Source organism: Triticum aestivum, chromosome 2D (genome assembly GCF_018294505.1).
Source record: "Triticum aestivum cultivar Chinese Spring chromosome 2D, IWGSC CS RefSeq v2.1, whole genome shotgun sequence".
Lineage (NCBI taxonomy): Eukaryota > Viridiplantae > Streptophyta > Magnoliopsida > Poales > Poaceae > Triticum > Triticum aestivum.
Window position 1 is genome coordinate 526,579,205 of NC_057799.1, and position 16,829 is coordinate 526,596,033.

At 44.9% G+C, this 16,829-nt stretch overlaps 1 protein-coding gene across 1 annotated transcript; it reads left to right on the forward strand.

Annotated features, from left to right (window-relative positions):
* Positions 1–8,716: 8,716 nt before the first annotated feature.
* LOC123054234 (serine carboxypeptidase-like 18) lies at positions 8,717–15,032 on the forward strand. The gene is made up of 13 exons (XM_044477956.1): positions 8,717–9,014; positions 9,134–9,279; positions 9,384–9,460; positions 9,544–9,666; positions 9,750–9,852; positions 10,049–10,086; positions 12,747–12,848; positions 12,963–13,046; positions 13,161–13,346; positions 13,454–13,647; positions 14,332–14,445; positions 14,541–14,586; positions 14,686–15,032. The coding sequence occupies exons 1-13, from the start codon at positions 8,893–8,895 to the stop codon at positions 14,767–14,769; spliced, it is 1,419 nt and encodes a 472-aa protein (XP_044333891.1). The 5' UTR covers positions 8,717–8,892; the 3' UTR covers positions 14,770–15,032.
* The last annotated feature ends 1,797 nt before the right edge of the window (positions 15,033–16,829 follow it).

Below are 16,829 nucleotides of genomic sequence, written 5' to 3' on the forward strand. Positions count from 1 at the left end.
AAGAAAGCTTTTTGAATAAATAAATCTTGCAACATTTGAATCCACTGATAAATAAAGGTTTTATTATGGAGAGAAATCAAGTCCAACAATACCCTTGAAGGTTTCTCCCACTAGAGGCAAAAATCCAAAATCACAAAAGGTAAAACTTGACAAATTGGAAAAGTTTATTTCCTGGCAATATTTTAATAAACAAAATAAGGCCAAAAATTTTGGGTGTCACAGTTACTATAGTTTATTTTATTTTATTTAATTAAGGTTTACGAGCTGTGGGAGGGACGAGGGGTGGCGACGTGCTGTGGGACACGATGCAGGGGCCGAGGAGGGAATTTAGGGTTAAGTTTTTATACGGGAACGGTTAGACGGGCTTTAGCGGGCTTTCACCGGGCTTGTGGGGTTTTACCAGGTCATCGATGAGAGTTTCCAAAAATGTCATTAGAAATCCGTCATGGATTAACAGGTTTCTTGTAGTGATATGTCGAGCACAATGAGTGGTGATCCTCCGGCCTCCCACTCGCACGCAGCCGCCGCCACCCTCCCGCTCACTCGCCGCCGCCGTCGTCACCAGTCCCGGCCATGGCGCCGCCGCTGCCGTCGTGCCCCTGAAGACCTATTCATCTTGCCTGAAGGTGATCCTGTGTCAGATCCTCCACTTAACCCGCGTGGACCGGCTCGTGGGTCACTGACAGTGAGTCCCTTGGGCCCACTGGTCAGGTTTGACCAGTCGCCCCCGCCTCCTTCCTCCTCTGGCCGAATAGAGGCGGGGCTCCGGCGATCAACGCCGGCGAACGGCGGCTCCTCGCGGGATCCTGAGGGCGGGGATGGATCCTTTCACGACCGGCTTTTCAATAAAGATATTTATTGAGAAACCGATCCCTTTTACGGACCAGTAGAGAAGAATTCCTCCTCACTGGTAGACAATGTCTTGATCACAGAAGAAAAACCAGGAGTACTAAATATAATACATGGTTGAGCAGAGACTGCTCAACAATTTATTACAAGCACGCCAATAATACATAAAGGCGGATAGAGTGGCATACTACTGACTCGCAAAGAAACAACGGTGGTGGATATGTCACAGTGAAGTGGGTGACATGACTCCTGAATCTAACAACTCTTCGAGCGTCGGAGTGAGGCTCGAGGATTCTTATTGTGGGTGGCGGAAGCGTAGATAATACAAGTGACCAATATCCAGGATCGCACGGGACTGACTGGGATTCCTCTAGGCGTCGGACTCACTACCAAACTCTTCATCCATGAGATCGCCTTCGTCAACATCTGGCCAAATCAACAAGCCAGGTGAGTACTATGAAAGTACTCGCAAGACAGTTCGGACATAAGATATAATAAATGTAAACATGATGCATATGAACAGATTAGCAAAGCGCACTCAGATAATAAAATAGCAATGCATGGAAATATAAAAGGGAAATCGAGCGGTAGTCCTCCCGAAATCCCAAAGTAATACTGAAGGCCAATCGAGTGTCTGAAAGACTCCTCGGAAGGGTAAAAATGAAATAACAATGCCGCAGTCGGGCGTCAAGGCGACACCTCATAAAGGGCTTATAATAGAATATAAAAGACAGTGCATGCCACAGTCGGACGTCTGAGCGACATCACATAAAGGGCTTATATCAAAAGTAAATAACAAGAGTACCACAGTCGGACGTCTGAGCGACATCACATAAAGGGCTTATATCAAAAGTAAATAATGAGAGTGCCACAGTCGGACGTCTGAGCGACATCACATAAAGGGCTTATATCAAAAGTAAATAACAGGAGTGCCACAGTCGGACGTCTGAGCGACATCACATAAAGGGCTTATAACAAAAGTAAATGACAAGGGTGCCACAGTCGGACGTCTGAGCGACATCACATAAAGGGCTTATATTTCATAACTTAATATCTCAGTGGCTCATGAATTTAAATCATTCAAGGGAATATTCAGGTACGAGATAAATGAAAGATTAGTCCATCCACATGAATAATAATGCAACCGGGTTTACCACCCAAGCTTGTTCACCGGAGATTCACCACAAGGATTGACATAGATATGGATATACTGGCCATGGTCCTTGACCATGGACACGATGACTCGGAAGGATTTGACTCTGCAGAGTTTGTACTCTTAACCACAGCCAACGGATTTCAGTAGTCACAAGGGACTAGTTCCGTTTACGGTGTTTTAGGAGAAACACATCTAACCAGTACACACCCATTCAACATTCCGATGCCAGGAATCACCCTCGGCAACATTCAAGAAAAACTTTGAGACGGGGAGGCTACAACCTTGCGTAGCATGGGATCAAATTTATATACGCGCGCTCTAAGGGGTGCCCCCCTCTCGGTCCCAACCGGAAACACCCATGCCCCCTGACCGGATGACTGGCTTTAATCTAGGGCCATGGAACCCTCATCCCGGCCCCTCTATTTGGTGTGTACCAGGAAAGAGGTTAACAACTTACTAAACTGTATTCTTTGCAGAAAACATGTGGCAGCACGAAAAGGAAGGGACGGTAACGTGGCTCAGTCCACGTTAGCGTCGGAGTTTATCGGATGACGAAGACTGGCATGCTACAACAATACCATCTTACTACCTTTCATGTCACCACATGATCAGGTCATCTTTCACCAAAGATCACAGTAACTTCGAAACACACGGATAGTTGCCTTACATGCAACGAGATACTCACCGATGCTCATATGCCATGCACCACCATTCAAGCAAACATGCAAAACACCTATCATATCAAAGGTTCAAACATGCTTGCCTGGTTCGGAGAAGTCGGAGTCTAGCTCGGCAAAGTTCGCGGCTCCGTCACCTCCTCCGGAACCTACGGTATAGCGAAACCGTACACTAACGTGAAAATCATCACGTGCATAAAAATTGTTCCAAAAATATTCCAAATAAATACTATAAAAAACTAGACAAAATTATAAGACTGACAGAAAAAGAATCAATCAAAAATCATCTTTTATTAAAAAGATATAAGTGTTTTAGTCCAGGGACTAATCTGTGATGAAACAGAAAAGAACCGGGGACTTAACTGAGAAAACAGAAAACGATTCGGAAAGAAATGCGCCAGCCCAAAGAGAAGACGCATTTTGCCCGAAGGCGCCATCAGAAAATGGTTCAAGAGGGAAATAGAAGAGAGGCTGACGGGGGGGTCCCACACGTCAGGTTTAAAACTTCGCCGGCGCCCGAAGGCTGCGGTGGTCGCCGGCGTTGAACCACGGCGAGGCAGGGAGATCGGAGGGTACCAAGATGTTCAGGGTGTTCTTCCGCGTCAGTGGGTGGTGGACTTGGCCGTCGGAGAGCACCACGTCGACGGTGACACTTTCTCCGGCGGACGGTGGTTCGGGCGATGGTGGAGAACTCCGGTGGGTGCTGCAAACTCCAGAAGCGCGGGTCAGGAGAGTGGATGTACTAGGAAGCTACTGGCAAGAGCTGAGGGGTAGAGGTGCACGCACGGGAGCGAATCGAGCTGGGTCCCGTGGCGGGTCGAGGCGGCCGGAGTTGGGGAAGAAGGCTCCCTCGTGGCTCTACCAGTGGCTTGGCGTGGTATTGGTGGTGCAAAGGGGTGGTGTGAGTTCGAGTTCGAGCTCGGGGCCTCTATTTATAGGCGATCCGAGGGGGTGGCCGTGAACGGGGTAGCTCCGGCGAGGCAGAGGTTGGGCAGGGGGTTTAGGCGGCTAGGCACCATCAGGGAGGATCACTGGTGCCGTTCCACCGCTAAACTTCGGTCGGGCTAGGCGTAATGCGCCAATCCTCGACGGGGCGGCCGTACGGGCACGGCGGCGGCAAAGAGCGCGCTCCGCGCCTAGCAGTTCACGACGAAGGACCGCGGCGTGCACGGGTGAGTGGAGGGCCACGCGGCGGCCTCCGGTGGCTTGGGCGGCGCTGGACGGCGCCGTCCACGCTGCGCCTCTCTCTGGCAGCCGCAAAGCCGCTGCTGCCATCGCTCACGGGGTGGCGCACCTCCGCCTGCTCGTCGCCCACGCCCGCTAGCCTCCAGACGATCGTGTGGCGCAGGGATAAGAAGGAGAGAACAGGGAGCAAGGCGCCACCGCGGTACTGGCGAGATCGAGAAGGAGTTCTGAAGAAAACGACAGTGCTCACTGAAACTGTATCTCTGAATTTCTGAACAGTGACAGAAACAGTGCCCATCAGTTGTTCGACGAAATGATTTGGCATGAAGAAAAAAAATTCTAGAGCTGGGACTTGGTGAGGTGACCTCTCAATGCACCCAGAGGCTGCCTGAATTTTCTCAGATTTTTAGGAGGAGAATTCATATGAATTTCATCAAATTTGGCAAATATGGTCCAAACTTGCAGCAAGTACAATTTGAAATATTTGAACTGGAGACCAGTGGATCTTCATGGATCTTGGTTGAGGGCTCTAAGGACTAGCCAGGGAAAAAGGTTTGGAGGCAAAACTCAAAGTAGAAAAGGTAGCTCCTTTGTAAATCTTCAAGAGCCAAAGTAGAAGGCAGAAATTATTTTTGAGATGAAATAAATGGAAGGAAGAACATGGGGAGGCTCAACTTGCTGGATTTGAAGTATACCTTGACACAAAGATGGGGAAAGGCTTATGGGAGGGGATTTCCACTCATGTCATGGCAAGAAGAGATTTTGAAAAGGGGGAAAAGATCACTCCAAATGCCATAGGGCTATTTTAAAAGATTTTCAAAAGAAATTTCCCAAATGAAAAACATTTGGGTTTGAGTCCACATAATATGGAAAAACCTCCAAGACCAAAATCAAGTCTTGGGTGAATCCAAACAAAACATTTTTCATCAAAGAAAGTTTTTGAGAGGAAGAGTTCTTCAGAAAATTTTAAATAACATCCCTCAAATCAAATAAAAGTTTGAAAAAGCCAAATAAAATTTTGGGTGTCACAGATCTGCCAGGCCAGGGCGGTCCTCCCGGTGGTCGAGGAGGTGGCGGGGATGGAGGGACTCGCCGGCGGCGAGCTCCGCGGCGGACGGCAGCTTCGGGAGGTTTGGGGCTTTGGCCTACGGTGGTTCCCCGACGCAGCTGAGGGTTTGGGCGGCTCCGCACAGTCGAGGGGAGGAGGATGGTGGTGCTATACGGACGGGGGGGCTCTGGTTGCGACTGAATGGACCGGAGGGCGGCGGCGGTTGTACTGGCCGGAGATGGGGAAGAAGACACTCCCTGGTCGATTGCCTGCTATGGGGGTGCTAGGTGGGGTGGCTTGAGGTCGCCTGAGGGACTGAACGGAATCGGGGGCTCCTTATATAGGCGGCCGGAGTCGGTTCCAACGGCGGCCGTGGATAAGAACGGCGAACCACCGTTCTCTAGCCTGCAGGACGTCGTGGCGGCAACGGGCACTAGTGGACGAGCTCGCGGATAAGCTTGGACTGCTCCAGAGGCGAGCTGGCGAGCGGCTGTGGCTCGGGCGGCGCCGTCCATGGCAGGGGCCTGCTGTGGCCGGCCGTCGTGCCCCTGAAGACCTATTCATCTTGCCTGAAGGTGATCCTGTGTCAGATCCTGCACGATACCTCATCACTACAACACGTCGGCGGCGGTGTATGAGGCGTCCATGGCCCTGGTGGCGCCTTCGAGGGAGGACGCATGATCTTCAAGGGAGGACAGGCCATCAGATTCATCCACTTGGTAGCGTCTTTGTTCATCCAGGTTTGACGATTCATCTTTTCATTATCTAATCTCTCAGGGATGTCAAACGTACCCTCAACAACTAACGTCAGCATTTATTTTGTTCTGTAGTGAACCCCCTCGATGAATGCATGTCTGTTGCCGTGGCTAGAGAAAATTCTACATATCCACATCCTGATAACCAACAAGATAAGTAGCAGCTTTGATATGGAGGTATTTTCCTTCACTGCGTGCTTTTTCTTTGTGCCCTTTACTGTACTGTAGTAGCATTTGCTAAATTGCATTGAGAGAATAGGACGGCACAACAAGCTAGGGTTTCAAGAAAACCAACCAAATTCCTTTTTTTTGGGATCAACCAACCAAATTGCTGTAATAGCATGATCCGCAAGACCTAGAAGGGATCTACACATGACATCGGTGGCTTCTCCTCCGCCTGCTATTTGCCGCTTTGACACTGTTGACAGATCCGAGTTCCACCTGCTAGGCTCGAATGGTAGATGTTACGGGCAACTGTATGTGAATCCCACTCCAAGGGATCGCCCTTCTCTATCCCAGATATGGCGGTTATGGAGTTGATGGCTCGTGTTTTTTTTTCTCTTTTGCTTTATTTGTTTTGCTTTGTTTCTACTTACAACAAAAAACTTATTTATTTTATTTCTAATTACTTATGTATTTTACTTTAATTATTTTATTTTTATTTATTTTACTGCTGCTATTTTTATTTATTTTAATGCTGCTATTTTTACTTAATTTATTATGGTTTATTTATTGTAGTTACTATAGTTTAGTTTATTTTATTTTATTAAGGTTTATTTAGTTTTATTTATTTTATTAAAGTTTATTTATTTTATAAATATAAAAAAAATGAACATAGATGCGCTTATAGAGAAAATTCAACCTAAATTCATAATAAATTTCTCAAATTTCCTGTATAAGGGCATCTATTTTCACTTTAAGAGAAGCTCAACAAGGCAGATAGGGACGGCCTTATAAACTGATGTGAGCGCCCTTCGGTTGGCGAGATGGGACTAAACACTGGCCGCAACTAGGACCAGGCCTTTAGTCCCGGTTTGTGGTAGGAACCGGGACTAAAGGGTGGTGGGCCAGGAGCGTGGCCCATTGGTCCCGGTTTGTCCCACCAACCGGGACCAAAGGGTCCGGACGAACCGGGACCAATGCCCCCACAAGGCCCGGCAGGTCCCTGGCCGCACGAACCGGGACCAATGCTCACATTAGTCCCGGTTTGTGACTGAACCGGAGCTAATGTGAAAACTGTCCTGTGACCTAAGCCCCTTTTCCTACTAGTGTCATGCCTCTAACCATTCTTGATTATCCAAAACAGGCAAAAGAAAGAAAAAAAAAGGCTTACCATAGACACCTTTGCTTTTGAGAGGTGAATGACGATGTACAACCGCTAATTTCCCTTGTGTTTTTTTTAAACTGCAAATTTATTTTGAAGGAATTTTAACTATAAACATTAAACATTATGCATTAGTTTTTCTCCTAAAGATATAATGGAGGATGGTCACATTTGGTAAAAGAGTAAATTCCACTTTTAAGCTCTAGTTATATGACAACTCACTGCAAGTCCTGCCACATTTACCTCTTAATTGTGACATTGTGACAATTTTTATCCTATTTTACTGTTTTCTAAAACTGAAAATCCGGATCCACATGCTAAGGGCAATATGGCAGCCGAGTAGGCTTATAACTCGAATGCACATTTGTTAAAGGCACAACGAATCATGTGAAATTTCAACAAATTCAATCAAAATGTATGAAATTGGGTATGACATATATGTGCGGCTAGTTGCACCACACTCCTCAATACATATGTGCTCTATCAAATATATCTATAACGCATTTTGTTGGCACCGAGCCCTAACTTGTTCTTTGCGCCGGTGCCAGCTCCTTCTCTCTCTCTCTCCCTCTCTCTCTCTCACACACGAACGAACAAACGAAGGTAGAAGAAGGAGAAGACACATGACACGGTGGTGTTTTTTCGACGCACATACGCCTGCCGCAACGACGGTCTTTTTCTCAAGCAACAAATCGAGTCACACTCACACACGAGCAGTACAACGGAGGGCCTTTTATACCCAGGTGCGCACAAACCATCCGGCGACCACACCGGCCATTAATAACTCCACGCACGCACACGCCGGCCACTAACCAGCTAACCAATGCACACGCATGCACTAACTAACCTTGACTCTACCTTATCTGGACTAACCAGATCACAACAGAACGAGCAAACCATGCACGCGAGTGACTCGGTCTCCAGCGAACGTGAGCCGCTGCTCACGCGAGACCTGGGCCTCCACGCCTCGCTTTGCAGCGCACGTGCAATCCGCATGGTCGGCCGCGGCCACAATGCACCTGACGCTTACTCCTACGAGACACCGTAATACACACAACCCGGCTAACTGACCACGGCTATGGACGCGGCCACGCACCAGCGTCCGGACTCGACCTACACGCACACACATGTTGGTCACCACCGTGGTGTAGCTTATTCCTAACACATTTGATATTCGAATTGGTCAACTGGGACATCATTCGGATATGGGTCCATGCCAGTGTTTGAAAAAAATAAAACAGTGCAAATTAGCCACCACAAGGTTACAACTAAAGGTAAATGGGCCATTTTCTTTAGGAAAAAGTATGTTTTTCGTCCCTCTGCTTTATCGACAATCTAGAAATGGTCTCTCAACTCTAAAACCAGACAAACTTGGTCCCTCAATTGTTAAAACCGGATATTTTTCACCCCTCGGACCACTCGGGTGGTTTTGTGCTGACATAGACTCGGTATTGACTGCAAACCGGACTATGTTTGTAGAGGGACGAAAAGTATCGGGTGTATTTTTTTTTAATGTAAGGCAAACGTGCCATAGGAAAAAGACTGTGAGTAAATGTAGAATTTGCTCTTGGCAAAAGTATTGGCGTACAAATGGCCAGGCCACAATATGAAAAGAATTATAAGATGCCATATGGGACCAGGCTCACGTGGACCGTTGTTCTTCTGCTACTTGTAACGGCATGTGTTGCACACGTCGAATATTACAAAGTGGAAATGCTCATCTGTTGGTGGTTGCCTTGGTGTCCACCTCTCGATCGGGCGCTGGTCTGAACGAACGAGACGTAAGCGTAGATTGTTTAGCGCCTCATATGATTCCGATCAAGCCGCCTTGCAGCAGAACAAGTCCAGAGCGAAAGTAAAGCAGCCAAGTTGTACTCTGCAATCTAGGTACGAGTAGTATGATCCGGCGGCTGCTCCTGCTGCTCTGCCAGCTCGCCCTCGCCGGCGCAGCGTCGGGTTCCAAGGTAGTGACCAGACTCCCCGGGTTCCATGGGCGTCTCCCCTTCCACCTCGAGACCGGGTACCCAATTCTCGCTTTCTTCTTCAGCTAAGTTTTCTACGCACCATGGCGGTGGGAGGTACGATCGCCTTGATCGACTCCAACGGGAAGGATATAACCTGCTGCTGCTTAATTACTAGGTACGTGGAGGTGGACGAGGACAGCGGCACCGAGCTGTTCTACTACTTTGTCGAGTCGGAGGCCGGCGGCGAGAATGTCCCTTTCCTCCTCTGGCTCACCGGCGGCGACCATTGCTCCGTACTCAGCGGCCTTGCGTTCGAGATCGGTAAATTTGTTTGCGTTCTCAAGCGATGATGAGATGACTCGCCGTTACTCTCTACTCCATCATATCATACATGAGATGCACACACATGTCAACCGCAACTGCAGGTCCATTCAAGTTCGTCGTAGAGCCTTACAATGGCACCATACCGAGCCTGGAAATCAATCCGAACTCATGGACCAAGGTCGGCCACGTTTACACCTTGCAGCTAGCCATACTCAGGTTCAATCCTGATTCCTGTCTTGACTTGACGGCGCCCATTTGCAGGTGGCACATATCCTCTTCGTTGATTCGCCGACCGGGGCAGGATTTTCCTTTTCCAAACAACCCAAAGGTTACCATGTTGGGGATTTATCTAGCTCACTGCAGCTCCATGAGTTCCTTATCAAGGTGGTACCTAACTGCATAGATTTGTTGGGATGCTTTGATTGGCTGCATCATCCTTACTGTCTGATCCACGTGACCTTGTCCAGTGGATTAGGGACCATCCCAAGTTTCTATCAAGTCCTCTCTACATTGGGGGAGACTCGTATGCTGGAAAAATTGTACCATTCATCGCACAGAAGATTTCCCAAGGTATGGGCACTTGCTAAATATTTCCACGTATCCAACATTGAGCATGCATTTATAGTCGACTAAATTGGCTGATTTCACCACAAGGTAAACGTGGCAAGCCATCTCAAAATGGAAAAAAAATATTAGCTGAGTTCAACTCTATCTTCATGGTTTTTGTTTTACGGACGGCGTCATCTTTATGCTTTCATCCCTACAGGTAATGAAGTTGGAAGGAGACCCCTTCTTAATCTCAAGGTACCTACGGTAACCCTCACAATTATACACAAGAGACTATGGAATAATACATATGGCTAAAACCATGCATATTGTGAAACACACATCACAAATTTGGTTCTGCTATTCATCAATTATTACTGTGTTTCTATCCTGAGTTTAGGATGGCTCACCACTAAACACAAGATTTCATTCATTAGCTTATTGTATTTGTTTTATGGGGCGTCGTTATAGTATAGGCCAAACTGGATATTGCAACTTCCCGAGGCCCCATGTGTCAGGGTCATTAGCTTATATCATGGGTCCGGTCCAAGTCACCAATACATACACATCCAAAAAATCTATCCACCTATGTGTCCAACCCAAGCAGCTAACACATGTGCATCCACACAAATACGTCAAGATAAGGAAACAAACAAGCGGATGGTATCCCCTCACAGCATGTGTCGCTATAACTGATAGGGATGTTGTTTCGCTTGTTTCCAAGAGTGTCTTTTATTGCCGAGTTGTGTCTCTTTTTTATCTCTCTCGTGCGCTTTGTGTGTGTCTTCTCTGAAACGAGTAAGCGAGAAACTTATACCACAACTATCATTTGAATATGCGCAGTGATGTGTAGTTTTAATTGTCTTGTTGCATAGAAGCGAAATCGTTCATAATTTGGATACTCGCTACGAAAGCTATTGTATTCCAAATTTTCACTCACAAGATACGCAAAAGAAAACACTTTGTGTCCCTTCCTATGCGGAAAAGAACACACGCATGCCCTTCTGTGGCCACAACCTACTGGTAAACCTCGAAGGGGAGGCACAAATTTGACCCGTTAAAATAAACAATGTTGAATTTTTTGTTTTTGTTATTCAAGCTTTGTTTAAATTTGGATTTTTAATTTTTGTGACATTGTATATACATATTATATTTGTGTCGTAGATTATCTTTAGATATTTTTAATTCGCCGGTGCACCGGATGCGTTATGCCTCATGTTTCCTGGATTGTGCTTTCTTCCCGAGATTCCACATTCTCCTGAATCATGAAAGGATCAAGGATGTCGATTAGGGTGGGGGTGTTTGACTAGGAGATTGCAAGTTTTTTATCATTATTTTTATTTTATGGAATTGTAGATATATAAAATAGGTAAGTGTAACTATGAGAGACAGCCTACATGACATGGCAACTAGCAAAAAAAAACAACAAGATAAAAAAATGGTCACCCCTAAGCAAGTAAAGGAGTAAGTCATAAAAATAACCAAAAGAGCTCAGAGCCGATGTTGATTAAAGCAGAAGTTAAAGTCCTTGGAGTACTCCTAACCGTGGGAGACGCTTGGCACAATGAGTCAAAAACGACTACAAAGGTCGAACCTTCTTTTGATTAAGCTTCGGCCACAATAATGTATGAGCTCAGCCGCCAAGGGTAGGTCTTGAGGTGATCTCCGATCTTTACATATTCTTGGGGCAAATCCAGATGTTTGATGCTCCCGGAGGACTCTAAACGCCTAGGAGTCCCAAAATTCCTAAGCGGTAGATATGAAAATTGAGCGGAAACAGATGAACAAGGTGTGGTTGCATTTGTTTCTTTATTTGTTAGCACAAGCAAAACACAAATAGAAATTTGTAAACAAATATGAAGCAACATTGCCCAAAACGAATACAAAGCGAACCTGCTGCCGACACCTATACAAAGGTGAAAGGTGACCCAAACTTAAAATCCCGACAACCATATTGCAAAATACACCCAAAATAACAAAATAAAATATCAAATGCGCACCAACGAGCAGACGAGGAGGTGTGGTGGCGAGCATGCCTACAAGATGTGAGTGGGAGGTGTAGTCGGGGGGACAAGGATCACCAGACTAGTGGGGTGGTGGATATTTTTTTGTGTGTGGATGGGAATCGGTTGTTCCCAAAGTGTACATGTGCTGGGATGAAATGGGCTATGGCGATAAGCGGAAATTTCTCCACATACGTTTACTTCCATTCTGCTTCTGTTATGCAAATTCCATTTTCGATTATGTATTCATGCTTTGTTTTTATTTTTCCCCTGCATGGACGAAAAGTTTCTGCCTAGTTTTCATCCCTAGAAAGAAGCATGTAAACCCACACAATAGGTCTGTACATGATGTTTTAACTGGTAAACGTAAAGTATGCTAGAAAACTCAACAAAAAGTATCGATCCTTTAATTTGGTATGCCATCTTTGAATTAATTAACGAAGCATAGACGATGGATCTTCATAAATGTGCGTATGCGGATCACGGTCAATGTTGTACCTATACCATTTTAACCGATATAGAACATTGACATTATGGCTAACCTAAACATATCTACTCCCTTCACCCCAAAATATAAAACTATTTTTTTACACTATTGGGACGGAGGGAGTATCTTTTTGCAGTTTAAATAAGCGCACCGTGCTGATCAGCTATAGTTAGTTCTGCAAAAAAAAAACTCTACTTAGCAACCCGTGCCTCCAATATTTTCTTAGCATGTGTAGAGAACACACATGGCTGTATTCGTCGTCCTAATGCAGTGGCCGGGGATAATCCTCCTTTTCAAAAAAAAAAGTGTAGAAGACACACATCTATATGCATGTCTTTTTCTTAGCAGTATATATACCTGTCTTTGGTAGTGTGAGTGCGGTGTTAATATATCTGATGCCATATTTATGTTCGTTTCGTCACCAACAGGGCTATCTAGTAGGTAACCCGAAAACGGGTGAAAGGATCGACGAAAGCTCCAAAGTGCCTTTCGCTCACGGATTTGGTATAATATCAGATCAATTATATGAGGTAATTAATCTCACCTGTATCCACTTCTCCCGTCAATCTGCTCATACAACAATATATGTCCAATATTGTTGTGGTAGAAATATTAACCATAGTATAAATTTCTTTCATATACAGACGATATTGGGGCATTGCCAAGGACAGGACTACAAGAATCCTACAAACGTGATGTGTGCCAAAGCTCTGGGTACTTTCCATAGTGTAAGAGCACGCCGGCCAGTATACTTTTATTTACTCTGTAAATATGAAAACAAAAGTACTCCTATATGAAACAGCACTGAAGGTTACGAACGGTTCCAAATAATCCAATTGCAGCTGCTCTCCGAAGTTATGTTGCCCCAGATTTTGTGGTACAAATGCGTTTATTCATCTGCGGGACCGAACCCGGAGACGGACGACTCGGCTGGTGCTGGCAGGAAGATCTTAAGCGAGGTAGCAGCTGAAATCAAAATGGGGAAACGGCTAAAACATCCGCCAGTTCGTCCTCCGCTTGACTGTATTGTAAGTCCGCATCATTAGTGTATGCCTCTAGCCTAGCCTGTATGTGTTCCCCTTCCCCGTTGATTGGACTGACCCGATCATGCATGCCTGATGGTCCGATGGATCAGGACTACGCCCACTACCTGTCGTATTTCTGGGCGAACGACGAGCGCACCCGGGACGCCCTCGGCGTCAAGAACGGCACCGTGGATGAGTGGGTGAGGTGCCAAGACGGCGGCGTCCCGTACACCAAGGACCTCGCGAGCAGCATCAAGTATCACCAGAACGTTACGGCCAACGGTTACCGCGCGCTTGTGTACAGGTCAGTGACCCTGAAATTTTGTCATGTGCTACCTCTAGGATCAGTAAGAGCAAGTACAACAGTGAGCTTATAACCCGCTTACATGACATTTTTGTCTATGTGAAGAAGAGAGATGTGAAAAAGTAAGAAGAGTGGGCTCTCATGCAAGAGCCTAACTACATGCGCATTACTAGGTAAATTCAAGTTCACGTGCTTTTTTCAAATCCGCTTACTTTTCTAAAGTTCATGTAATTTTTTAAAATTGACGTACTTTTTCATATTCACGTGCATTTTTTTGGAAAGAGTTCATGATTTTGAAAATTTTATGCGAACTTGAAAAAGTACGCGGATTTGGATTTCTTGTACGCAAATTAGCAAATATACGTGGATTTGAGAAAACTACGTCGATTTGATAAGAGTATGTGAATTTCGAAAAGTTCACGGAGATGAAACAATTATGTGAATTTGAGTTAGCACCGGTCAAAACCGAGGTTAGTCAGTTCCAAAACGGTCAAAACCGAGACCAGGGACGACCCTTGTCCGGTTTCGGTAGTTGAGGGATACAAGTTGTCCGGTTTCGGAGTTGAGGGACCAAAACTAGACTTCACGAAGAGTTGAGGAACGAATAATATATTTTTCTCTATTATTAACCATGATCTAAGGATTCAGCTATTCTGATGGGATTTTGTTTCGTATCAATGGTAGCGGCGACCACGATTCGGTGGTGCCGCACCTGGGGACGCAGGCGTGGGTGAGGTCGCTCGGCTTCCCCATCGTCGACGACTGGAGGGCCTGGCATCTCCATGGCCAGTCTGCCGGGTTCGTCGTCGTCTCCATCTCGTTGCATCACATGCTCTCTATTTATTTCACTTACTAACAATGATTCCTCTGCTTTCTCTTCCTTGGATTTGCAGGTTCACCATAACTTACACTAACAACATGACATTCGCAACCGTAAAGGCAAGCAGATAATTACTCCACCTTCTCTACGTGTGTTGGTGGGATGCACGGTTTAGTAGACCATCGGTTCTAAATTGCTGCTCTGGTTTTGGTTTTCAGGGTGGTGGTCACACGGCGCCTGAGTACGAGCCTGAGAGGTGCTTCGCCATGTTCAGCCGTTGGATACTGAATCAACCACTCTAGTCTATTGTATTCTTTCCATTGGGAAAAACTGCGCATGTAGGTTCTCATAAAATAAACCTGCACATGCAGGATGTGTTGATGCAAGATGTGAGTTTGTGACTTTGTGTTCGACTCATCTCCCCAATGCGCGGGTAGAATATCTGATTCTTTTTGTCGGAAGCTGGTTTCTGCAGGTTTTGGCAAGAGACATACGGTCCTAGATGTGTATGTTGCCCTACGTTCAGTCGTTTGATAAGGCATGTAGCTGCCATTTTGCAGTCTTCTACAAATCATTCTAATTTTTTAAGAGTATCTTCAGCAATAGCCTTGATACCTTTATTTTTTATTTTCATTATTGCCTTCCTTTGATTTTATACTTCTACTTTAGGCATCTCATTTTCTTGCAGAGCCTTGGTGTTTGAAAAAATGCCCCCATATCTTCTCACAAAATATTGAGAAAACATTCTCCCTCCAACAAAAATAGTATTCCTCATTTTATCGTCCACAAATAATTTAGACTTTTCATTTTTCTCACTTACAAAGCAACTACCCTTTCTTTTGCTCTAAAAATCCCCATAAAATCACATTAGCAAGTCCTTGCAATCTGGACTAGTATTCAAGAAAACAGAACTGGCCCGTGCAACTTTGCGGAAAAAGCTTAGGCGTAGTTTATGAAAAAAATCATAAATCATTTGGGAACCTATTTTCCTATGATCCAAATGGGCCCAAACTTATTTGTGGGCGTTCCCCTACACCTGTAATGCTCACATCACCCAAATCTCAGCCTCTAATTCTTCAGTCTTGAGTTATGGCATTTCCTCAAACAATTGGCAGGTAGAAGGAGATGTGACATGTCTCTGACCGCCACTAGCGAGGCCCCACGCTTCTCTCCTGCCCCTACTTCTAGAGCTCAGCATCGATGCCACGAACCAGCCACTCTAGTCTATTGTATGTAACACCATCTAGTAGGTCTAGGAGATGTTTGGTTCATGCGGGTGAACCCTATCAAATTTTCTTAACGATTGGCTAGAAATTCCTGGACACTTCATTGGCCAAACAATTGACAAGGTTTGTGAATGTGAAAAGCTGGCAAGATTTCATAGGTGACCAAAATTGATGTGAACTAGTATTCAAGAGATCTTACTTCTTCGCATGCCACGAATGATTTTATTTTACTAGCACATATGCCCATACGTTGCAACGGGAGAATAAATAGTATGCATTTAAAGTTAGTGAGGATTATATGTGCAAGCAAAACCCTGTGTGCACGTGGAAAAGGAACAATTAGCTTCCCGGTTTTGCCGGGTGTGAAGTAATCAATCCGCTATTTTTTTCATTCATTGATCGAGGGCATTTAAGAGTTTTGTTACATCATCGTACGCCAGAGAAGGCCCATGTCTACTTTTCCTTTCAATCGAGGAGATATTAAGGTATGAAGTTTCTAAATATTGTAGGACACATGAACATTATTTAAATTTGTGAAAAGTTTTTTAGAACGGGAAATTGTGTTGAAAATTCAAAACATTTTTCAGAAATGTGCATCTTTTAACATTATTTTCAATTGTGAAAATTTCACTAAAACAAGAATATTTTTCGAATTTGGAGCATTTGTTAAAATGCCATTTTATTTCTAGAAATCTCGAACAAATTTAGAAACAATAAAAGTTTTTGAAAAAATGGAAAGCTCTTTTGAAGTTTTGAATATTTTTAAAAATAGGAAAAAAATTGGAATTCAGAACATTTTCTATAATTTTATTTTTTATTCTAAATGTTTTTTGAGAATTTTGAATTTAGGAAATAGATTCAATAATAAAAATAAACTTGGAAGGGAAAAAATGAGAGGGAAAGAAGAATAAAAATAGAAGTAAAACACAGAAACAAAGAAAAATGGGCCAGCTCATTATTTGTTGTCCTGTGCGAAGCTCCGACTATTTGTCGCCCTGTGCAAAAATAAAATTTTCCCAGCTGCATGGGCAGAAAAATTAGTCTGCTGGCTTCGCTGCGCCACAGCGTGCGGCCCACCATACGAAATTCTGGAAACAAGTTTTTTTTTTCTAGCAGATGAACGCATAAGAATTTAA